This window comes from Ambystoma mexicanum, chromosome 5q, assembly GCF_040938575.1.
Source record: "Ambystoma mexicanum isolate Mex_15411 chromosome 5q, UKY_AmexF1_1, whole genome shotgun sequence".
NCBI lineage: Eukaryota > Metazoa > Chordata > Amphibia > Caudata > Ambystomatidae > Ambystoma > Ambystoma mexicanum.
The window spans coordinates 704,051,995-704,078,411 of record NC_090933.1 but is presented as its reverse complement, the minus strand read 5'-3'; the positions used below and the strand labels follow the sequence as shown (position 1 = coordinate 704,078,411).

The 26,417-nt window shown below is 43.1% G+C and overlaps 1 protein-coding gene across 17 annotated transcripts in view; it reads left to right on the top strand.

The window, feature by feature from the left end:
- The window catches only part of NCOA2 (nuclear receptor coactivator 2), a 2,606,235-nt gene extending 2,586,916 nt beyond the window's left edge, over positions 1-19,319 (top strand). For all 17 annotated transcript variants that reach the window (XM_069621172.1, XM_069621171.1, XM_069621170.1 and 14 more), the window contains one exon: positions 15,560-19,319. In XM_069621172.1, coding sequence (XP_069477273.1) covers positions 15,560-15,571 — 12 coding nt within the window. In that variant the 3' untranslated portion in view covers positions 15,572-19,319. The remainder of the gene's footprint in view (positions 1-15,559) is intronic.
- The last annotated feature ends 7,098 nt before the right edge of the window (positions 19,320-26,417 follow it).

Here is a 26,417-nt window from a genome sequence, read left to right as displayed (position 1 = left end):
TATTTCCCCGATATCTCAGCTGGGGAAGCAGGAAGCAACCAACACCCCTTAAGCTGCTCAGAAAAGACGTGACTTCCATTGGTACCCAAAGTGGCAATGATCATTCTGAGCGTTCTTATTGCAAAGAGATGTTTTGACCCAGAGAAGTCCGGAGGGATTTCCAAGAAGGTGGAGCCCTGCTCGGCTACTATTTGCAAACAGAGAGCATTGCAAAGCTCCTTCAATTTAGGAAATGATTGGGAATAAGCCATTCAACAGATCAGACTTTATTATTGGCACTGGTCCATTGGAAGGGACGTCTTCCACTCCCTTATTTTTCTTTGCTCACTTTTCTTTTCCTAGCAGTGATTCAAGAAGCCTGTGCGACTTTGTGAAGCCCTCATTGACTATGGCTCTGGAATCCCCCCAACCCCCACTAGTGAAGTTTTTGCTTCATAAAACTTTGTGTAGTTTCCAGTCTGTAGAATCCAGCCAACGTGTTGTCATTTTTTTCACTATTCCATTGCTCCCCATAGTAACCCACGTTAGTTGGCCATCCGATTGTCTTTTATTGAAACAGTAATTTTCCTTGTTTCCTTTCATCTTTTCTTAACATTTTTAATAATAATTACTTAATAGAACTGTGCATGTTTCTTAACTTGGTTTGGACGTTAAAATACTTTAATATTTTGCTGTACGTTCTTGTTTATTTTTTAAACCTGATCACACAACGTAAGTCCAGAGCTTGACCCATGATGCCCAGGGGAAAACCATGGCATATCATTGTGATCCTTTGATTCGCCGCTCCTCAGGTTGTTGTGGAAAACGTTCGGGTGCACATAACAAAGTTTCTGGTAACCCTTCCCACTTTGCCCAACCTGTTCAGAAATGATCACAGTACTGCAGAAACACTTAAACTGTTCACCTCAACTCAGTTGCTACCACTGACCGTCACAGACAGAAATTCAAAATGGTGGATAGGCTTCATAAATCACAAGATGAAACGCCTGCTACTGCTGAGTGTGGAAAGAAGTTAAATTCCAACCAGTAACGCAATTGCAGTACTAAGACTAAACACATGTAGGCCCTAGTCACAGGAGTTTTGAGAAAGCCGTTATTGACAAAGGAGTTGCATGAGAGAAAGAACTGAGCACAGGAAGCTGGAGATGTGACCGGGACCTCAGGAGGTGCTTGCAGGGAAACATCAATAGGTCCATGGAGGGGGACACCAGCAGGTACTTGTCATGATGCCTACCCCCGGGGACCCAGACCAAGTCCAGCAACCCCGGAAGCAGGCATCAAGTTACCCCAAGCAAGCCCAACAACCCCCGCTAGGGGCTATTTGGGTGCAGTCCTGGCGCCTATGGCGCCAGGCTCATATGGAGAGTCAGTCCTGGCGCCAGGCTCATAGATTAAAACTTACCTGATGCAGGCCATGCTGCAAACTTACCTGATGCAGACCATGCTGCAAGAGCTCCAAGCCAAACAAGGCTTGGAAGGGACTATTTTACCTAGGGACTATTTTTTTACTCGGCTGGGGCTGGGGAGGAATACTTACCTGGGACCACTTTGGAGGCTATTTAAACCACGCCCGAAGAGCAGCACAAGCTTCGCGTTATTCTGCATCCAGCAGCGTGACGCTCACTGTGCCTGCAAGTTTGCATCCAGTGTTCTGCCACGCCCGCCTCGAGTTTGGAGCTCCTAGAAAAAGGGAGAAAGAAGGAGAAAAGGTTAGAACAAGAGCAATACCTTTGATCCTTACCTAAATTCACGATTCCTCCTGCATGTTCCCGCCGCACTCCGGCACCTAAGGAGAAGACAAGAACAGCAAGGTGAGCCAAGGGAATACACAGAGGAATACCCCCCATAGACTTACCTGATTTTACCACCGGGGGTACTAATCTTCTTGACGGGTCGGCACAGCTTCCACTGCATCCTAGCCGAACCCCGGCCCCTAAGGGGAAACAAAAGGACAGCAAGGTGAAACAAGGGACTAACAAGGGGAACCCTCCTCACCACAAAAGACTTACCTGATTTTACCGCCGGAGGCATAATTCCCCGAGACTTCATACTTTCTCTCAGCGCCTGAATAAGGGAGAAAGCAACAGGTTACATATGGACATTATTGTTTTGGATAATACAAATCCTTACCAGAACATTACCGGTTGCCACGAGGAACTCTTCAGTAGGGTCAAGCTGCAACCTGCAAGGAATCGGACAAGAGTGAAAGTCAGACATTTGAACTCTTACTAACTACATACTTACGGCGTCTTGCCGGGAATATCGGAGTCAATATTGTTCTGGAACTCACCAATTCCTTCGAGCCAGTGAAGCAACTAGTTATCTACGCGCCCCTGCGCTCAATGCAGGATGGAGAGCTCATCTTTTCAAATCATCATGTGAGACTATAAGAGGGGACATCCAAGGTGATCAGTGGGGAGAAAAACGGGTTGGTGGGATTTACGCTCAACTCCACGGGTGGTTAATTCCCTTTCTCCACTTGCAGAAGAATATTCCTACGAGCCAAGCAAACGAAGCTAGGTGGGCCAGTCCAGTCCGTCATCTCGGCCCTACGCGTCACATTGGTGGAGACCGCAGCTGTCCAGTCCAGATCGACGCCTCTGTGGGAGCCAGGTGAGCGTAACAGTACTTGAAGGGAAACGTCAGGAGATGCTTGGAGGGAAACATGCGGCGGTGGTTGGAAGGAAACAGGAGATGGTTCGAAGAAGAGGCATAGGAAGTGAGGGAAGGGAGGAACTGTTCCCTTCCCTCACTTCCTATTCTAACACGGTCTGAGGCTGTTTTCTCTGTGGTCAGGCTGCAGAAGCCAATGAGCAAACGGCTTATTTGATTTCTGCAGCCTGAACACTGTAAAACTTTCTATGATTTCCGTCATCTCCCAAACAGGGAGAAGGCAGCTAATCATTGTAAGTGGACTTCAGCTTTGAGTCACTACGCAGAAACTATTCTGCCGAAGCCGGATAGCTGTAGTTCAGGCGAACTTCGGAAGAATAGTTCGGTACACCCCTAGTAGTAACCAGTAAGTCCTAAGAAGGCTCCTGTTTGAGTAGTTGGAGTTGGCCAGTCTTGTACAGCCTGTAAGTTTCTGGGTAAGGGCTTAATCTCCCCTCCTCCTACCTCATGACCAAGGTAGACCACTTTACTCTGACCAACTTGACATTTACTTGCTTTGATTTAGATTGGCCTGTTGAGGGGCCTGCAACACATTTCCCAGGTGGTCAATATGTTCTTCCCAGGTAGGGCTGAACACTGCAATGTCATCCAAGTATTCCATGCAAATGTTCTCTAGCCCGTTCAGATCATAGATAAGCATTCTCTGGAATGTGGCAGGTGCATTCTCTAAACCAAAGAGCATGACCTTAAACTGGTACAAGCCTTCTGTAGTTGAGAATGCTGTCTTCTCATTGGACTGGTCAGTCATGGCAATCTGCCAAGAACCACTTGTCAGGTCAAAAGTACTGAGGAATTTTGCTGAGACAAGCTTATCCACCAGTTCATCTGTCCTTGGCAAGGGATGTGCATCAGTCTTGTTAACTGCAATTAATGCCCTATAGTCAACACAGAATCTAGGTTCCTTAGTTCCTGCCTTTGTTACTAACAACACTGGGCTAGCCCATGGACTTGTGGAATGTTCAGTCACTCCAATGTCAAGCATCTTGTTGAATTCTTCCTATATGTGAGTCCTCCCATTATCTGACATCCTCTAGCCCCTGCTTTTAACAGGTAAACTATCACCAGTGTAAATGGCATGTTGGCCCCAAGGGGTCAAGCCTGGTGTAAATGAGAATAGAGGGGTAAAATGAGTTAACAAATCATCCACCCCTGCTGTTGCTGTATTGTCAGATTAGTAGAGGATGTTGCCCCTTCTACTATTTGAAGGGTGTCTGGTTAGAAGATCTTGGAGGGGTTCGCTCTCCTCTTCTTGATCAGAAGCTAAGAGCAAAGCTCCTATCTTTGGTCTGGAAACATAAGCCATAAGACGGTTGGTATGAAAGACCCTAGCGGCCTCCTTGGGGTTGCCCAAGACTATCAAATAATTGACCTCTCCGAGTTTTCCTACAACTTTGAAGGGTCCTGGCCATTTGTCCTGAAAGACTTACTGGAACCACTATGAGAACTTGTTGGTCTGGATTAAACTCCACCATGCTTTCATTCTAGTCATGCCAATGCTTAGCACATAGTAATCCTTGCTGGCTTGAGGGAAGGAGGGCTCTCCAGACCCTCCTTAATAGGATGACCATAAAGTAGCTCAACAGGGCTAAAGCCCACTGCTGCTTGAGAAACTTCTCTATAGGCAAAAAGAAGACCTGGTAAAAGAAGGTCCCACTTTCTTCTAAGTGGTTCTTCCAAAGCTCCAATCATGCTCTTTGTTCTATTGAACCTCTCTACTAATCCATTTGTTTGAGGGTGGTAGACAGTTCAGAACTTGTTGGTGACCCCACAGGCTTTCCACATTGCTTGCATGTAGTGGGACATAAAATGTGACCCCCTGTCAGATACAACCTCCTTAGGATATCCTACTCTGGTATAAAATGCCAAGTAGAGCCTTAGCCACTGCCTGAGCAGTAACAGTTCTCATTGGAATAGCTTCAGGGTACCAAGTGGCATGGTCCACTACATCCAATATACATCGGTTGTCTGAAGGATTTGGAAGGTCTAGGGGACCAACATTGTCAATCCCCACCCTCTCAAAAGGAACTCCCACAACTGGAAGAGGCACGGAAAGGTGCCACATTCTTGGCTCCACTTTTACCAGACAACTGGCAAGTGCGGCAAATCCACCAGCGTTTCTCAATTTCTGCACCATTTTGGGCCAGTAAAAGTACAGTGGTATCCTCTCCTTGGTCCTCTTAAAACTTAAGTGACCAGCCACTGGGACTTCATGTGCCAACTGTAGGAATTTGGATCTCATTTCTTGGGGTACCACCGTCTCGTGAGGTCCCCTGGAATAAACATCATAGGCTCACTGAATAGGAGTCCATCCTCCCAGTATAGCCTATGCTTCCCATGGTCTTGCCCTTCACTCAGGGAAGCTGCCTGCTGACGCAGACCTAAGCCTTTTGGGAGCCTTGTCAACTTCCTTAGGTTGAAAGAAACTGTCATCTATCACAGTTATACTGACCCTAATGGCAGTGGTCTCCTGACCATTTACAAGTACACTATCTTTATAACGCTCTTTAGTGTTATCAGGAATGGAATTATAGACCTCAATGTTCTGTTGTTCCCACAGTCCCAGCGATACTAAAGAAACTCCAGCCTGAACACCAATGGGTTCTTCAGCTTGAGAGTGAGGGCGAAAGCTAGCCCCTGTCATTGGGATATCTACATCATGTGTGAATGCTAAGCTGACAAAGGGGATCCCTGAAGGTTTGCCCTTACATTTGGGATCTCCTTTCAGATGGTCACCAGACCCACAAACCATACATTTCCCAAATGTCTTTTCGAATGGGGGTTTCTAATAACCTCCCTCTGGTTTGGGTCCAGAGGTTTCACTATCCCTATACAGATGTTTAGGGGGATACTTACCCTCGTTATATTTGTGGCCCTCTTTTGGTGGGGATATTTGGAAAGGTCCTTCTCATCCTTCTTATGCTTCCTCCCATCCTCATTCTTGCGTGGAGCCCCAGACTCCTTGTGGGTAGTCCTGTTGGCCACCCCAAGTCAGCAGCTACTGCTAGATTCTTGGGGTCCAGCTCCTTAGCCAGCAAGGTGCTGTCTCAGCTCTAGGGAACAGGCATCAACAATACATTCCAGAATGAAGAGACGCCTCATGCCTTCATAAGAGCTCACCTTGTAGCCCTTAATCCACCACCAAGTTTTTCAGGCTTTCACATACCCAAGTGGCACACAGGTTACTATCTCTCTTCTTGTGGTCCCTAAAGCTTGGTTGTGCCAAGACATCTGACTCTGGAGATATTTAAAAAATGAATCCGTGGGGGGAACATTTATCTGAAAGAATATTAACGAGGGGTCATTTCTTTTTTACTTTCAACTTTAAAAAATAGTCAAATTCTCCCACTATAAAATCTCATCTGGAGCCCTGGTGACAGGCAATATCCTTAGAAGATCCTCAGCGCTGGAAAGGCCTTGATGTGGTCACTCAGTTTGTAGAGTAGTCTTGAAATTAAGAAAAAAAACTCCATGCAGGAATGGCGTCTTCTGAGACTGTAGCTGGATAGGGCTCTCTCTCTGCCTCGAACTCTGACACAGCAACATGACTGTCTTGCAAGGGGCAAGGAAACTCTCATGTCAAGAATGCCAATGGGTAGGTTGCTCCACACCAATGCCACCAGGCCCAGATTTGAATCCCTGTAATATCTTCACACTCCACTTGTAATCCTCAAACACAAAACACTTTTATGGCTGTCATTCGTCTTTCCTTTCATTATTCTCAGAGTATTCAGGCACTCTCTTCCTGGCTAGTATACCTGCCCCCTCACTACGTCAGATGTGACTAAGCATCCTCTTGGCATCATAGGGTACGTTATACAGCTACCGATGAACTGGTAATTTGGCCCGAAATTCTTTGTAGAATCAGAATGTATCCCTGTGCAACACCTCCATCATAGCTTGGTTACAAAACTAGCCACTGTCGTGTCTCTAAGAAATGAATCCATACTCCCCAAGCATCTCATCTCATGAGCCAAAGTGTTTTGGGACTCTGCCCCCATGACCTTACACATTGGCCAGTGGAATGCACCTGGTTAGCAATTCCTTGAATTAATGAAAGCAGCACTAAAGTGCATATAGATTTGTACAGTCCTCTCTCCCAACCAGGCCCTTCTGATTTAGGCTATCCAATGCAGCCTTCCTGTTCTCATCAGTACTGTTTTGTCTTCAAATGTGCCCCACATGCATATCACAGGTTATATTAGAATACTATATTCTCTTATTTCATCTGTGCCCAGATGCAGTCTGCAACTGCTCAGTGCCATGTGTAATGTGCTACAAATGTCCTCATAATCACTAGTCTAGCCAATGCTTTCATCTGCCTAAAATGATTTCTTCACTTCCTTCCATTCTAGGATATGCCTTCCGTAGATATAAACGTAGATATAAACACAGGTTCTGTGTTCCCTGCTCTGTTCCAAGTATAGGTCCTCTCTGCATGCCCCCCGCATTCAATACACCAGGTAGGGAGTGACAATAGCCATCACTGACTGCACCATAATACCCCAATGCTTGGTCTGAGGCGTGGGTGGCCTGATGTGTATGCTCCCAGGTAGCACAACATCGTCTCTGCCCAGTTTCATGGGTGAAAAAGAATGAAGACTGTAGCAGTACAGAAATGCTTCCCAATCCAGGCTGGATGTGTAAAAAGCACCCATACATACAAATAAAGAACAAAGGCTCTGCTGATCCCTTGGGACTCCATCAACTTCACCTAAAAATAGTCTTAATAAATTCCATTCACCCCTAAAGCACCACTCGAAAATAAGAGCTTACCTAGTTCCATGAAATGTTAAATAGACCCAACTTTTAATACTCAAATACATTTTTCTTCACCCATGTACCTCACACTTTCTCTGGGCATACAAGTTGTACTAACTTCATTTTGCTGGCACCAACTGTTTAAAATCTCTAACATCAATGCACTATCACTTTCTTAATAATAGGGCTCCACTCACCTCGGCATACCAAAATAGAAAATGGCCTAGAAAAGAGGTTCTGCTATACCATGTATCCCAGCCGACAATACAACACCACACAGTCCCAAAGTGGCCCATGGCGCTCAAGAGACTTGCATTTGGATGTTTAATAGAGCCCACTGCACTGCAGGCTACTCTTGCATCACCCTTTGAAAAGCTCCACTTTCCTCCTCTTTCCTCTCTTCACCACACTCTCAAGAAAGGGTTTCGGCTTTCAGCAACGTATTTCTGCCACCAAACTGCTCTACTTAGCTACGTCCATTCGAAACCTGCCAAAAAGATGCTCCAATGTTTTTTAATCTTGTTAAACCTCTCATAAATAATCTTTCTATCCAACTATCTAGAGCAAAGCCAGGTCCTTGGGCAGTTTAACTTGTCAGGCCAAAGTGAGAAACTGTTCCATCTCAGCTGTCGGAGCATATTAAATACCACCTGATTCCCTACTCTTGTAACTCTGGATTTTGGGTTTGGACCTGAATGTGTTACAGTACACTTTCCTTGATGCTCTGCCTGGGCGTATTTGCTGCAGTAGTGAACTCTCCATCAGTGGGTCTTTTAAACCACTCTGGACCTTTGTTGGTGTAAACCAGTAGCCTTAAGTGCTTGCACAACAGTGGGTCAAAGAAAAAGGCACTCTATGTTGGAATAAAGTAGCTTCACATACTTCTAAGGAGACCTTACGATTGCTATGGTAAATGTCAGAATTTCCCAGTTTCCAAGTATACCTATTTGGGGGGGACAGGAGTCGCAAGTGTGGTTGAGGTAGTGCAGTGGTGGCATCTCAGTAATGAGCAAAGGTGTGTGATTAGATAGACTGGATTAAAGGACGGCGGGCATTGGTACTGTACCCCATTCCAAATGGAGTCCAGGTGAGTAGGAGAGGATTGGGGGGGGGAGGGTTGTGCGAAGGAGTGATGGGGATGAAGACCATGTGAGGCTATGCCTTGCATGGTGTGAGCAGCTTGAACCTGTGAGGGTTGAAGGGAGAACCCCACTTCCAAGCCATGAATCAGAACTGAAGAACAGGCCCACCAGTGTGGGTGATTTGAAGGGGGGGTCGTATTGGGAGGCTGTGCATGGTGTTGGTGGAGTGTAAGTGATACAGAGTCCGGAGTGTAGACATTTTCAATCAATGGATCACAGCGGGACAAGAGGCACTTTCGTACAAAACCGGTGATTGAAATAGACTTCCACCTTTTAGCTGGCAGTTGAATATGGAGCCATCAAAGCTATTCTGCCTTCCATGACTATCATCCACTGTAATCCCCAAAATAAAACAAAATGGATTGCCTCTATACCCCACCGCCCTCCCAATAATTCTCATACCTATATATTTTTTTAGAACACCTTTGCCTACAACTGCCTTGCAGCACAAAAACCTCCCCTCCTAGTCTGTTTAATGAAAATATAATTTCACCACCCTCTCTGGGGAAAATAAAGCTTGGGTGACTATATGGATGTCATGCTCTAACCTCTCGATAATACAATCTCAGCTGTAATTCTGTACCGCTTTAATAAAAACCTGCACTGGTATTCTCCATTTGACCCCTTCCTTAAATAATCAGATCCTCATTCCTAAAGTTACCCAAGAAAGATTCATTTAGCTGCCTTTCTCTCTGAAATAACACCATACCATGTCACAATGTCACTTACACAGTGCCAGTCACTTTTCCCATATCTGGTAGTAGTATGTCAGACAATAAATTCCCTCTAAAGATGTCTCTCTCTCTCCCTCTCTCTCTCATCCCTCCCTCTCTCTCTCTCTCTCTCTCTCTCTCTCTCTCTCTCTCTCTCTCTCGCACTCTCTCTCTCTCACACACATATGATCATGACTGGGTCATACAGTCCATGTGTGGAGCGGCAGCCTCAGCTTCATGCTAATCAACAGGATAAATCCTGGCATTAAATAAAAAGATATGGCAACCGAAAGAGAGATCAGAGTCCGATGCTAGCACCTGTCGCAAACAGCAGCTGTCAGTTTTCCATCTAAAAGCAGAGAGAGGACAGCCAATTCACCACAAACCAGGCAAGTGGATTACGGGCTTGGGATGCAGATATGATTCCACTGCCTGACACGAGTATGGTGGATTCATGGGGAGTGTTTACCCACCAAGGGAAAAGGTGGATTCACAGGGCGATGGCCAATCAGGCTCAGGAAAGCCCAGGGAAGAATGGGCCAGCGACGCGTGGCCCTGATAGCTGCAATGCCCCTATTACAATGTAAATGATAGTAGGGGGCTCTACTCGTGGGAGAAAGGACATGATTCCACTATGGAGAAGAGGGGAAGAGGAATAGGAGGTAGAAAAGACAAGAGTAAAACAAGGAGGAGGTGTGGAAGGAGGAAGAGGCAAGATTTTTGGTTGCAAGTCACAGGAGGGACTGGATGAGAGTGATTTCAGTGAAAAAAGCCAGGTTTAAACTCCAGACAAGACTAGGGGGTGCTTATTTGGGCAGAAAGTTGGGCGGGACAAGGCAGAGATTGTTAGAAATGGTTGTAAAGCAAGTCACAGATGCTCTTTACCTGTGGATCTGCTAAAGGGATTTGGGGGCACTGTATTACCTTCAGGTGGCTCATGTGAGTCAGGGGTGCCATATTCCCTACAATTGCCAGATCAAGTAAGGCGCCATATTCCCATGTCCTGAAAAACTGAGACCAGACAGTGAGGCTTAGGGAAATAGGCTAGGGTGGCAGTGAGTAAGCTCTCAGCACAACCTCAATATGTTAGAGTAGAAAGGGGAACTATGCACCTGCCCACTGTGGAGACCGAAAGTCCTCTGAGGACTCACAGTGCAGATTCATCGGCCTAAGGATAGATCGTGGACAACATGTTTGTCTTGGAAGCACGACAACTCCGAGCAAAAAAGGTCTGAATCCTGGTCCCGCGCTTATGTCTTGTCTCCGGCATTAACCGCATTATAAAAGACAGATTAATTAACAAATGAATACATTGCTGGGGGCCAACCAAGCATCTCAGAATGCAATGTGTGCAAGGCATTCACAGTGAGCAATGACTAGGGTCCCGAACAACTGAACCCTGCAAAGGAAAGAAGTTTGCTGATACACTAGAACTATCTGAGAATGTGAGTGGTTTTGTTGGACACCGTCCTAGCAAAGATCCCTCAAGAATCTAGCTTTGTAGACCATGGCGTGGACCCTTTGAACTCTGGGCCATATATCCTTCAAATGCAGGCATTCCTCTGTATTGTTTCATCCATCCTGGCACATGTTAATGTAGAAAGCTCCCATTTTCTGTTATGTAGACAAACTCCCAAACACACAAAGGTTCAAAGTTGTCCCTGGACCTACCAAGCACTCTCTTTATCCCCTGAAAATCGGGTGAAATGTAAAATTTACATCGAAGTTCAAAACATTTCTAAACATTGCCATTGATTACATCACATCTCCTGTAATTATTGCTTTTTCATGACTCAGTAATTTTATTGCTTCCAACAGTCAGTACAATTTGCCATGGTGTCCTATAGTCAATGCATTTCGGATCCGTCTTCAGGGCTTAACACTGTCATGTTTAATAATTACACAATTGTTCCACAAGTACTATATCAAAGATACGCATAGGAAAAGACACAAAGAAGAAAAAAACATAACATATTTAGCATGTTGAAAATGTTCAAAATCGTGTATGTAGTCGTTATTTTACCATAATTGATTCTAGCGATATTTGCATAACTTAAAAGAGAAAGGGGCAGGGAACAACAATTGCACATTTAGTTTAACTATATTGTGTTCTTGTGTTAGATGCAATTGGTGAAAAGTAAGTCATGAGTGGCACCTGAGTCTTCTCGGTAACCTGATGGCGGTTAATTGGCCACGTTCCACTATAATATGCAAGCATCCGAAAGAAAATAAATCAAACACAATTACAATTTGTGTCCCTCGTATAACTGAAATGGCTTTCATTACCTCTAAAAGTAAATGTCCTTACTGGTATTTTTCCATAAAAGCTCCAAACGAGGCATTCACCTCTGAGCTGCAGCTCCATACACCGTGTGTGGCTGCTGTTTTACCTGAGATTGATATGCTGCCGTCGCAGGCGGTGTGATGTCATGCGTACCCTCACGTGATAACATCACATCCGCCCGCGTCCCGCTCGTGGATGCCGAGCAGGGATTGGTAGCAAACTAACAATCTTTGCATGTAAACAAAAGGTGATAACACAATGTTGATGTTATTGCTATGCCTATTGTCATGACTAACACCGCACAAAGTATGTGCGCAGCGATATAATTAATGCCTGTATCATCACTGGCAATCTTGATCATTTCATTGAATTTGCGGCCCCCGGTTGGAGACCGAACTCAATCATATGTAGCCTAATGAATTTCTCACAAAGTACTGTCATATTTACACAGCATAAATGGGAATCATATCGAAGTTTGCATACATAAGAGTTTCACACTAGAAGCATCATAATCCAATAGTCAAATGTGCATACTCTGCAAATTGGATACAATAATACTGAGTAACAGTAAGAAGTACACATAATAGTTAATTTGGTTCACCAGCATTGGATCTTTCATAAATTCAGATGCTTGAATATTCCACTGAGGATTCCCGGTCTGAGGACAGGGAATATTCAAGCATCTGAATCTATGAAAGATACAAATGCTGGAGAAATACAGTTACAGGTAAGTAACTAAGACTTATAAACACATTGGCCCAGTGGTACATTGAGATGTACCTAGAATTGAAGGCAGTAGTTCCATACTAAGGAACATCACAGTATTGATGTAGAAACATATGATATGACGTTATTTGCCACAGTCTGTGTGTCTCGTTGCTAATGTCCAGATATATATATCACAGTTTCAAATTCAATCATATGAAGCAGATGTAGTTCACTTCTTCGTTGATTCAGCCTGGCGTCAGGGCATCCAATCTTTTAATCCAAAAGGTCTCTCTTTGATCTAATCTCTTTGCCAGATCTTCATACAGATCTTTTTTTTTTTTACTGATCACGTCCACAACCTGGAAACCAATCTCATGTCTTTTTTTTCTAGCCAATGTCTGGCCACTGCTGAGTTGACAATCTTTGTCCTGATAAGACAGGTGCTTATTCCACCTTTGTTTACATGGTATTTTGGACTGTGCAACATATTATACACCACAAGGGCATTTAATGGTATAGATCACAATATTAGTGTTGCATGCGGCAAAGTTGTTGATTTAAATTTGCTCTCCAAATCTAGAATGGTTTATGACATTGCCCTTTGCTACAACCCCACAGTTTGTACAATGCAAACAGGGTAAAGTACCTCTCCGTTTGGTCAATTGTGATTTTTTTGGCAGGTCTGGTGTTAACAAATTGGCCTCTCAGGTTTGTGCTTCTCTTATCGGCAAATGTGGATAGTTCTCTAAACAAATGCTCTTCCCTTGTATCACTTGTAAGGGTTCTCCTGTTATTTTTGATGACTGATTTAATACGTCCACCTTGGATCGAGTATTTTGATGCATATACCAATGCAATGGGTTCTTTTTCCACTCATGTCTCAGTGAGTAGATATGTTTGTTTGACCGTAGTTAGCCGCTCTCTTGCTGCATTGACCTCCTCAGGTCTGTAGCCACTGGCATAACATTTCTCTCCCATTTTGGTGATCCCATCCTCATAGTCCTTAGGGTCACTAACAATCCTTCCGACCTTAACCATCTGGCTGAAGGGTACATTTTTAATAAGGCTGGCTTGGTGAAAACATAGCTTATGTAATAGGTTGTTCCTGTCGGTTTCCTCCCTGAAAATATTAGTCGTCTTCTTCTTTTAACCTTTATTTGGCTTAAGCTTTTTAGATACAACAAACAAAATACAATCAGTACTTTTTTTTTACAATTAATACAATCATAAAATGATTTTACAGGGATACCAATATTACCAGCATTAAAAAGATTCCAAAATTCATTTATGATCAGTTGGATTATCATATGGTGGCATTATTCACAGCTCAAAAATGCTAAAACCTGACCACATTCTCTGAGTCCATTGACATCCCACAATTTGCAATACTCTTTTCTCTCCTCAGCCATGCCCTGTGAACATATTTAGAAACAAAGTGGGCCAAGTTTAAGTCAGCTGTTGTTCTGCAGAACTGTAATGCATCACAGGTTGTCAAAATGCAGAAAAGCTAAAACAGGTTTCAAACACTTAACCCTTAGATCCTTGAGATTTTTACAGATTAGCAGGAAGTGAGCAATGGTTTCTTTACCATGACCACACAATGGGCAGTCACAACTGACATGCCTGTCCCAGTGGCTTTTATGTTCCCAAACCGGTACATATCCCAGTCAAAATCACATTTATAAGGCACAGGCATATGCTGCCCCAATTACATCCAAGTAGAGTTCAAGTCCCTGGGTCTGTTTCAAATCTAAATAACCAGGCCCTGAGAACAGAGCTGCAACCATTGTTGTGGCACTGAATAACTTATATCTCTGAAAGGTCGCCTTCACCAAGGCCTTTGCATCTCCCCCTATGGTCGATGGATTGCGCTCTTCTCACCTAACAGCTCACAAGTATCTTCCTTTCGCAGGTCTCTTCCCTCAAGCTGTCCTCCATTAAGATCTGCACTACTGGGGTCTTCCAGCATCTGTTAGCCTCTCCCAAGGAATGACCCTGGCTAACTGGCTGGCTGGCTTTTAAATCCTGATCTCTCGTGGGTGGTGCCTAGCAACATTGGTTGCACCTGAGTTGTGTAGCCTACCCTTGGTGTAGACCTCTAACAATTGACTGTGTTCCAATCAATTGTCCAAGACCTACACCAGGATAAGCTGCATGAAAGGCCGTTTGTGTTCACAATTGCAGTAATTTGTAGAATTTAGTAAAAAAGAAAACCGCAATTACCACAACGTAAAGCCAATTGAATAACTAACATCGTAGGCAAAGGCAGAGGCATGGAGGGGGTGGAGGTGGACACCCTCCCTAGGCGTCCACCTCCATTTAAGTTAGTAACCCTAACTCGGTTACCAAGGTTTAGTTTCTAGTGGTGTAGAAGGTAAATTACTGCCAAGCATAGCCTGCATTCGTAACAGTGTGGTTGTCTACATCAGCAAAATTCTACTCTAATTTGCAATTACACATATAGCTCAACTTTCAATCCACTGAATAGTCTGTAAAGTTTAGTTTACATTCAAAGCATGGTGCAATGTAATTTAAGAGATTTCAAATAATGTGATTTTAAAATACAAAATGCATGCCAACTACAATTGGATTTATTTATTGGGTATTTATAATGCACCTATAAAAAATGCATTTGCTAATTTTTCCCCATAATTAAAATAAACTTAACTTTAATTCCTGGACGTGCAAAGAGTCTGGTTGTTTCTGAAATAAATTAGTTGACTGCTTTTTAATGCCATCCATCTCTTCTCTTGTCTGTACTTTTAAATCCGACCTCACTGATGTTGTATTAATGCTGTCATGTCAAGGTATTTTAAGTATATTAAAACAAATATATTTATAAAGCTTTTAAACCCCATGAAGATAACATACACATTTAACAATAGAAGTCTTGTGTTTTTTGAAGTGGCTACTTGACAGAGAATGTTCTGCCACTTTCTGTGCAGCAAACACCTGTGATTTATTACCATGCAGTGTTATTGTAACTAGTTTTTGTGAAGTATTCATTGTCTAGCCATTAGTGCAGCACATTTGTTTTAGCTATCCTTAAATGGTAAAGAACAACCTGCCTACTTTTAAAAGCAGTCGTCCTCTCTGTGGGGTATCGTTCTGTTTTTACATTTGTTGCTGTGACAACTGTAGTTTAATGTACAGCTTGTCTAGAAAGGGTGTGTGTTGTTTCAAGTGCTTGGTTCAAAATATTTTTATTTTCTCTGCTGTGTTTGTGCTTTTGTTTGGAAAGGACATTTGTATATAATTTTACAACCTCTTTTGTCTTTCAGAAATATTGCTGACCTTAAAGGTTGCTGGTAGTTCTTCAGCTGACCGGGCATTCCCGCTCAGAGCATTATTTCCAGTCCGAAGAGCTCTGTTGTTTTGCTTTGACCAACTAATCTGCCTGCCAGCTTTGGTGGAGAAAACACAGCGCTGCAGATGGGCTCTGCCTTCCGGACTGGAGTGAGAACTGTTGTCGCCGGAGGAGGAGCCTCTTCTTTTGACAGTATGGAGCTAGCATACAGACATTTGCTCAGTCTGTTCACTGCATTCACCTTAGTGCAACTTAGATCTCTTCTGCAAGTAAACACGGACAGGCAATTTTCATAACCCGATCCAGATGAATGTATTTAAGTGTATGTATTTAAGGAAATATCAACAAGGTTCTTCTCCCGTTTGGATTTTGCTCAATAGCCGACACTGACTTCAACCCTGATTTTCTCTGGTATACAGCCGGACGTTTTTTGGTTCCAAATAAAAAATGTTTTGCACCAAGTCATGTAAATGTATTTTCAGGGTTAGCGGGATGGGGAGGGAAGGTTTGGCAAATGTAGGGGTGGAGGGTGGGTCTAGAACATTGAGACTTTAAGAGAATGAAAGATGAATCGGAGCTATGTCAAAAGCGTGTGATGCAGAAATGTAGTCTGTGGCAAGCAATGAAGGCCCATATGCATAAGTCTATACAAGGATGTTTTTACTAAGGGTTTCAGCTAAAACAGCAGGAAGAACCTGCATGCTGACTGTTTGTTGTTGCTTTCTTCATTGTATAAAAATAATTTTATGAGTTGACAAATCATGGTTTAAAATAAAATATTTATGAATCACATTCTATAAATCATATGCCCAATTATTCTCTCTACACAGATGTCAATACAGTAGACAGTGCTGTTCCTCTTGCTGGACCTTTGAATTCACTTGACTCTTTTGCTGTTGATCTGTTATATTCTATATTCCTGCGGTTAAAGAATAATTGCAGATATTTGGTGTTTTTCAAGCTTAAGTGGGGAGCTTTGTACACTTATTTCCTCCTTTTTAATGGAATCCCTCCTGTTTCCACTTCAGCATCCTGTCTCCTATGTGCTTGCTCCATCTCCCTACTTATTGGGAATGAGTTGCAGAAAAAGGTGCCAATTTCCTTATGGCATAATTCACAATAAATGTACCCCCGATCTATCCATTTGTCAGTGGGGTAAATGGGAATGAGATAGTAAGCTTCAGCACCGTGAATCCGAAAAGCATATTACAAGGTACATTCAGTTCACATGTAAACAAGCAATAATTTAAGTTCAGGACGTACATGTTCTAATTGTATATTTTTTGTAAAATAAAATGTTGTGGAATTAATTCAAAATGAGGTACTTCAGTATTAAATTAGTTGTCTTTAAAGCATTGTGTCTGATTTTTCTTTTTTGTTAGTAAAGGTTTTCAATGCCTTGATAAGACCTAATTTGCTGGCTTGAGACTTTATTATCCTGTCCATGTTAATCTGTTAATGTCCTTTATTTAACCTTTGTAAAATGGCAGCTTCTGTAGGAATTTGTGTTTTTATTATCTCAGTGAATATTAGATGCACTAGGTATTTCTTAACAGGAAGCTAGTATGATGGTCATTTTCTCCACAGGTGTATTGTGGTTGAAGACATAATTTTCCAGAAAAGTTGCAGGGTTATTTGGACGGATAATTCGTTATTTGCACCTCTTCTCCAGGTTCCCTATCAGCACATTATTGCCAGAATTTAATTTCTTATGCCATCTAAAATGCAGTGCATTTTATTTACATCGTGTCGCACCATATCTTTTAAGTCAACATTTTTATTTTGGCATTTGAGTGTTTATTTATGGCAGGGTTCAAATATCAAATTGTGTGTAGGTGCATTTGTATGTATAGTTATATTGATTAATACATACATGGTAAAGCGGTGGCTGTAAACGTTACCCAAAGTTTGGAAAGGCATAGTAAATTCATTGACATTTGTGTAACATGACCACAAGCACCCACAGAGAAATATCCAACTATACAAGAGAGCAGCACTTTGGGATTGTCACAACTGTGTGCTTCTCCGTCAGATTGCTTTAACAAGTCATAGATAGCTACCAACACACACATCACTTTTACCTGGTGAAATATTCTTTTAACAATATTTTCATCTAAAAGTTGTGTGTATCTATATATATATATATATCGACACACACACGTGTGCGCGCCTATATACATCTAAATGCAACCACATAAAAATAACAGTGGCAAGAGTTTCTTCCAAGTTGAAGTGTAAATGGGTTTTAAAATGTTTGTACCAGATTGGCTGTCAAGGTTTGATGCCTGAAGTCAAATATATATTTGAATATTTTGTAGGATAGAATACAAATGTTTCCAGTCTGATCTGAAATCAAATAATAAAATCTGCAAACGTTTATTTGGTGGTAGTGATTTAGTCATTTCTAAAGATTGTGTGTACAGTGATGGATGATTAAATGTGTTTCTAGATGTATCACATTGATTAGAAAATAAAGTGGTGGTATCTTCAGATCACATTGATCATAATAGGCATCCAGTAAAAGCCAAATCTGTTCCCTTTGCTGTCAGTATTTCCCATCTTGCACAACAGATATGGTTTTGACATGAATAAATCATCAGTGTTCATTCTTGTGTTAAAAATGTGAACAACACATAATGTGAAAAAATATTCATGCTTAAACTTAGCAGAGCGATCTTTCCGATAGTGTTCCACGTAAGGTAATTTAAAGAATGGAGTGAGATGTTTTGCTAGATTGCATTTGTACTCTTAAACTATGGAGCCCTCTGGCCTGTATTCATTGAAAGCAATGTTTTTGAAGTTTATATGATGCAATTTGTAATCTGTATTTAAAAATGGCATTCATATGGGCTTGGGCGAAAGAAATGGGTGGCCCAGTTCCACTTGCAGAACCCAAAGATACACAATCCGTTTTGAAATACAACGTAAGCCATTTATTGTTGGTGTGACCCTAACAACTTTTTTAGTATTTGTATGGTAGTTTGCTGCCTATGATAGTAAGCATCCTGTGCACAAAGAATTGCTATACTTGGTTTTTGTTCAATTTCCTTTTATTTTTCCCTCTCCTTGATATCACTTTGGAAACTAAAACAAACCTCTTCAGTTTCTTACTACAGGTAAAGCTATGTGCAAGAACCTCAAAATGCTAAATAAATAGCATAATGCCTTAGATCTGTTTTTAAGTCTTGTACATTCTTACATAGCTGTCGGATGTATTATATTTGTATAGTGAATTGTGTAAAATTTTGGAAAAAGTACATATTCATTTAACTTTTATTTTGCTGAAGAGATGATGGACTTGCTTTCTCAAACTTATGTTAGATTATGTTTCCCCTGCTATTGGTTCGTTTTGTACAGTTGTCCTTCATGAATTTGCATCTGAAATGTGTGTATGTGAAAAAATTATACAAGGGTAAAATTAAGCAATATATTAAACTACGGTTCTTCAGGAGACGGCTTACAGTGTTCCAAGTTTTGATTTATTTTAAACAAAAAGAAATTAGTTCATTCTGGACATCACTTTGTTCATCTGCATTGATGTTTGTATTTCTATCATGTGAGCAGTTTATGCAGAGGTAGATATATTCAGAAATTTTTAAAATACATTTATGCAAGTTAATATTGCTTTGCTGATGCTATTTGCTTATTTGATGTTAAATAATGCTATTGTAAATAAAGCATTCTGTTATTATTGCATCATTTAATAAATTTTAATGCCTTCGGGTTTTACATGGCTTTTGGAATCTTTCTGTGTTTTTGTGTCTTTGTTTATTTGTACACCCAGAAATGCGTATGTGGCACGTGTTTGTTGCTCTACAAATATCAGGTATGGGACTTACCGGCCTTCTTCGGTAACTACTGTCCTTGAGGAGAGGTGCCCTGTCCCTGTAAAAAGCCAGTCTCTACTACCATGGAGTAATCTACACACAAAAAACAAGCTGGTGTCGCAAGAAGGACCTGGATGGAGGAAAAACCCTCAGAGGGTATTTGAAGGGGGCGTGTTGGTGGATTTCAGGATGCCATCTAGGTGTTCTGCAGAGTAGACCCAGCGCAGGAGTCTGGACAGAGAACAGCATACTTAGTAAGGGACAGGAGCACTGAGAGGTGTAGCGTGAGCTGACTGATGAGTAGAGCAGGTCCAGGGTAGCGTTCAACACGGGGAGCCATAACGGATTCAGGAGCGGACTCAAGAACGAAGGCACAGGCAAGGGCAGAGTCAGAAGGCAACGAATTGGAACAAAGGAAGGTAACACAGAAACAGAAATGTAGGCAGAGACAGGGAAAACAGAGCGTCATCCTGAGGAGGCACTAACCTGCAGAGTTGAGACACGAGGCGATGCTGAGCCAGACTGCAGATATCAGGCAACACGCATCCCAGAGTGTTATGTCATGGTAGTGGCCATTTTGGAGAAGACTTCTGCAGCTTCCGGTTCTTCCAGGACGTTGGAGCAGATTCCATCGCGGCCACAGGAAGCCAGCTGCCTGTACTAAACATCCTGACAAGTGGCACTCACAGCATAAGACATTTGGACCGAGCAATATAATCCATTTATTATAGGGCAAGGGCCGTTGGAAGCATCCGCATGAAATCTATCAATCGGTAAAAAAGATATAAAGTGTTAAACATTGCTTGTTTTTAACTTCTTACATTGGTTTTGCCTATTGGGAAAATGCACTGTTTTTTGAAAGGTTCCTAAACTGTTGGACTGATTGCTTCCAAATTTATTTCAAAAGTCTGAAAGTGTGCAGAATGCATTACCTTGTTGGCTTGGTGGAAATCCAGCAGTTTTATTTTTTTATTTTTAAATCATGCGGACAGTGAGGTGCCAACAGCACCAACATCTTTTATATATCTCTCCTGATATGTAGTTGTACTAGTAAAGCGCTAACTACGCCCCAAAAGCATCTAGGTGCTGAGGCAAAAATAAGCAAAAGTCCTCAAGAGAGCAGCCAGAACTTAAACAGGCCAGGACTAAAACAGATAGGTTTTTAGAGCTTTACGGAAGCCACAATAGTCGCTAGTTTCACAAAGCTGAAGTGGTGGAGCATTCCACATAGAAGATGCAAGGGCCGAAAAGGAACGCCCTCCAACATGAGCTCTCTGATGTCCTGGCACTCTCAGTAGCTGTTGGTAGGCAGAGCGGAGCGTCCTGGCTGGGGTATAGAGAGCCAATTTAGATTGGAGATACTGGGCTCCCGAATTTATAAAGTGTACGATGCACATTCCGAAGAATCTTGAAAATAATACAGCTTTTTACTGGGAACCAGTGAAGCTGTTGCAGCAGGTTAAAAGAGTAAGACTGCCTAGTGGCACCCGTGGCCAGGCGTGCTACTGCATTCCGAAGGAGCTGCAGACGTTGGATCAAAAACTCTGGCTGGCCAAGGTAGATTCCATTAATCCAAAGATTCCATAATGGATGTAGTCACTACCCTGGTTTGAAGCTGCAGATCGGTGAAAGGGCAGCGTTTTTTTTTTCAAAATCTTCTGACGGGTGTACTGGGATTCAGGCAGGGACCCAAAGAGTCTGACCAAACATCTTTACTCCAGGCTGTGTTTAAAGGAAGTGAACCTCCACCAGGACCTCTGTTTTTGCCCAATTAAATGTCAACCAATTCCCAGCCATCCAGACACTGATCACAACAAGACAGTTTCTCGGTTTAGGCGGTGGATCCAACACTGGAGAGTCCAGAGGAAATAACAACTGGGTATCGCCTGCGTACATATACAAGCGTACCTCATGTTTGTAAATGAGAAATTCAAAAGTTCAGAGGTAAATGTTCTAAAGAAGTGGGGATAAGCAAGATCCCTGGGGTAAACCACAAGAAAGAGACATGGGAGCAGAATGAAATGGAGTTAGAGCTACCATTTGAGTACGGTCTGTTAAGAAGGCTGAAAACCAGGAAAGAGCACACCTGGAAATACCTGCCTTTTCAAGGCCCTGAAGGAAGAACCCGTGATCAGTGGTATCAAAAGCCACAGAGAGGTTCAGGAGAATCAACACTCCGCCCTCTCCGCGTCCCTGAAGTAAAGCTAAATCATCCAGGATGGAGATCATAACAGATTCCGTGCCCATAAGAGGTCTGAATCCAGATTGAAAAGGATGCAGTAGGGATTGATATTCCAGGAAGTGGTAGAAGGCTTGCAGAGATCTCATCACACCTCTAAGGCAAGGAGGGCCTTGTACTGGTCACCAGTGGAGAGTTAGAGTTACCTACTGCACTCTATGTATTATGCACAAGTGCCTTTATGGCATGAGCCCCAAGTATCTTGCCAGTAGACTTTCCTGGCTGCCTGCTCGCAGAGTCCTCTGCTCCAAAAACGCCCATCTGCTGCAAACCCCTAGATCCAAGCTGTCCATTGTTGCACACAGGTCCTTAACACACTCTGCACCCAGTTGTTGGAATGCCTTACCCACTGATTTAAAAGCCTGTGCCAGCTTCTCCACATTTAAACAGGATCTCAAAACTGCACTCATTTATTAATTTCACATGCCTACTCGTGACCCCCTGATTTAATCTATATGTATGGATTTTTGTGTTTACTTCATGTTGAGCACTATTATGCCTCCGGGCTCTTGTGTATGTGCTTCACAAATAAAATAAACACATAAAGTGTGAGAGTTGTTGGGTGCCTACATTGGGGTGACTACATGTATTGTTAGGACCTTTTAATGGTCAGAAATGTAGGTTTACATTTTAGTTTTAGTTGTGGAACACCAGGACCAACCTGAAAAGATATCGGACCTCATGAAGCCCTTGCACGGCCACAGCATACACAACTTCCCACTAGAATTTGACATTGGAACTTTGTCATTTTTAAGTTATAGAGGACTGAGCTGAATCCGTTCTGCTCAAACACGGTTTCTGTGGCCAGTTCAGGGCTCCATGAGGTAGGATTCATTTTCTGGTTCCTCGCAATGCTCCACAACTAGAAGAAAATGTAAATGAGAAAATTGTGGTTTTAATTTCTGAACATTCAAATGTCCTTACAACCAGTGTGTCATTCATGACATATAGCGGGACCTGGCGGTTGCTGTGGTTGGTAAGGGTGCCATGAGGCCTGATGTTGGTTCCGGTCATTCACAACCTTTCCATAGTAAAACCCTCAAATCGGTTCAAGGTATAAGCTCTGACTGTCTAGGTCTCTTCTTCATCAGGGAGGAGGAGGAGGCACGTTGATCTGGTCTCTTTTATGGTGCTTTTTCAAATGTATTTACAATTTCCCAACCTATTTGTTATGTGGAGCTTCACATATTTTTGTATCCCCCTGGCTCTCTCTCCTTCCCAACTGGTTGCGAACGCCTACATCCTTAGGAAAAGCTGGCTGAAAAAGAGAGCTGTCACTTTAAGAGTTTAGAAGGGGAAGGGCCTCTGTCACGCATGCGTCCCTCTGCGCGCTGGGCCCACACCTTACCCTCACATCACCAACAGTCCACACCAAGTTCCTGTCTTTCCACCTACTGGGCTGGTCAGAATTCTTTGCTGCATTGTGACTCCTTTTCTGGGTGTTCCTTTGGCTGTCTATCCCTTTTTTCCCATTGATTGTTTCTTTTATTATTTCTATTTGTGGTGCCTCCCTCTACGCATGCTGTATGCGACGGGCTTCAAGCAGTGCATCCGTTGCCGGAAGAATTTTTCAGCGGCCGATCCCCACCATGCCTGCGTCCTCTCTCTGAGAGTGCCTGCATATTTTGCTGTAGAATTAATCCAAGGTCTTTGCAGACTCGCCTTCTCTCCATGTCCGAGCTGGGACCGGTACTGAAGGCGACCGAGGACTTCGTTCAGAACAGGAGGGAGGCTGTTATTGGTAAGGGGGGGACTATACCTTCAGGTGAGGTAGTAGTTTTGGCACCGACTGTTGGTACCCAAGGGAAGATTGTCTCCTCAGTTCTGGAGTCTTCACTGGACTGTTCAGGGGGAAACCCCCGGCCTATTCACTTGAAAGCACCTCTGGGTGGGAAAGCACTAGTACCTCCAGGTGGGAAATTGTTAGTACATCCAAGTGGGAAAGGGTCACAGAAGACCCACCCTGGTAACGGAAGAGTTATTTACTTGGGTCAAAATAACAACGGTACCTGCAAAACCCTCCATTGCCTCCATTGTACACCGAGCAGGCAAGAGTACGTGCAAAGAGGCTCACATCTCCGGGGTTGATTCGGTCCATTCCGATTCCCCTGTACTTTAAGCGTCTGGTACTTCGGTGCCAAAAGAAAAGGTTTACCCTTCACTACCACAGTTGAGCTTGCAAGCTCCTTGGTACCGAGGAAATCTCATAAATCCTCTCATAAGAGGCATAAGCACACTCATTCAAGAGCTAGTCTGGTACCGAATTATCTGCACAAAAAAAAAAAAAAACGGAAGAAATCTCCTGTGGCTTCTGTCTCAGGATCGGTAGTGGTGAACCAGAAAGACAATTCAACTTTCATTTCTGACTCAGAAGACTTTGATGCTTCCAAATTGTTTACTGTTCCACCAGAACAATTGTTCAGCATTCCTCTGAGAGCTCACACTCCTCACATTTTGCCTCAATTTTCTCCTCAGTCTGAGGACCATTTGGGTCAACCTGCACTGGTGCCATCACAACCTGCACCCCAACTGGTTCTAACCAACATTCAGGTGCCTAGACCGGTGGTGTTGAACTTTTTCAATTTAGCCAACTGCTTAATAGGGTTAATTCTTTTACTTCTCCTGTCACATTGGAAGAACCTCTCCCTAGCCCTTTCCAAATGGCGAACCACATCACTAACACTGCTGGAAACTATGCTTTCTGAGCCCTTCCTCAAATTCTTAGCTCAACGCATCAAGGACAAAATGTCACCAGTACTACTGCAGGGATCAGTTCCAGGCAACCCTACTCCCAATGCTTTACCGGTACCAGTGGAAAATGTGGACCCTGCTCTTCCACCCAAAAAACAGAAAATGTCAAAGGACACTGACTCAGATTCAGAGGAGGACACCACTCATTCACCCTCTAAAGTGTGCCATGACATTGTCACTAAAGCCATGCAGGCTCTTGAAATCCTCCCAAAGGATAAGCCTGAAATGGCCTGTGTTTTTGGGAAACTGCCTTCACAGCAGTCTAAGGTTCCTCTGCCCATGGAATTGTCCGTCATGGAGCAAGCTCTAGCTCGTTGGTGAAAACCTTGTTCCAATCCCCACATCGCCAAGGCCTTAGATAATAAATACAAGGTGCGCAAGGATGAACCCTTCATTCTCATGGGAAATCTTACAGCTCAAACAACAGTAGTCTTTGCTGCCCTGGACACAAACCGTAAAGGCCCTTTTCCTTGTCCAGCTTTAGTACTTGACAAAAATGCAAAAGCCTGGGAGACCCAAGGTAAAAACCTCTACCTTACAACTTAGGCAGATTAACACTGCTACAGTTCTGGCGGGATTTAATATCCTTAACTGGGAGAATATGGAGCGCTTCTCTGACTAGCTACCTCAGGAAGGCGCAGACAAGTTCTCTTCCTGGATATCTGAAAGCAGAGAAGCTGTTATGCAACAGCTTTAAGTCGTTAAAGACCTAACTGACACAACTGCTAGGGCTGTTACTAGTGCAGTCTGCATGCAGAGACATGTATATCTGTCTGCCTCTTCCCTTCATCGGGATATCCAGGAGACTGTGCTTGACCTTCCATTCAATGGCAAAACATTGTTTGACCCATCTACAGATAAGGTCCTACAGAAATATAAGGCCAGTGTCACAGTAGCTAAAACTCTCAGCTCCATCTCGCTGAAGCAACCAGATCACCAAAACATCAAGGCACTTGTACCACGTACACAGGGCAACAGTGGTTGCTCCACTTCTGCTAAATGGTACTACTTTTCTAAAAACAGATGGTATAGACCCAAGAATAAATCAGCCTCTGTCTCTAATTCTGCTCAAGAGCAAAAGAAGTCTATTTCACTTTCACCGGGCATGTACTTATCTTCCGCTCCAACCATCATCCAGGAGCACACATCCCCGGTAGCAGGAAGGCTTTCCAACTTCCTCCCTTTTTAGAAAACAGTTACTCAAGAGTAGTGGGTTCTAAATATTATTCAACTTGGTTACCGCCTTGCCCTTCTGGCTACTCCACCTTCCTCTCCTCCAAAGCTCCAAAAATCATCCCCGGAACGCCTGGAAGAGATCAAAAAACTGCTTCTAGGTGCGATAGAATTGGTTTTCCAAGAAGAAATAGGTCAGGGATTTCTTTACTCTCGTTACTTCCTGATCCCAATGAAATCAGCCGATATTTGTCCAATTCTGGACCTTTCAGACCTCAACCAATTTCTGCCTCTGGATAACCATTCCTCAGATTCTAGCTTCCCTACATCCAAACTATTGGATGGGATCTGTAGACCTACAGGATACTTATTTTCACATACCCATCTACAAACTCCTCCTTAAATTTCTGAAATGAACACTAGGGAAGGTCTCATTACCAGTTCACATGTCTACCCTTAAGGCTAAATTCTGCACCCAGGGTTTTCACAAAGGTTCTGGGGTCATTGGCAGCCTTCCCTCGGTTATGGTATGTTAAGCCAACTTCTTACTTATAAAGTGCATGGTCACCCTGAGGTATCTCACAGTCCATCTGTATCCCTACCTAGACGACTGGCTTGTCAAAGCCCAGTCTCCGGAGGTATTGCTTCAAAGGTTGCAAATTACTTGCCATACTCTGTTCAACCTGGGCTTCTCCATGAATGTGACAAAATCCCAATTCAGTTCCTCGCAAAGGATCCAATTCTTAGTTTAGACACTACTCTTCATACAGTCTTTCCACCCTTGGAAAGAGTGAAAGCCATTCAACAAACCATCGTTAGGTTCTCCACTCACCAGTCACTAA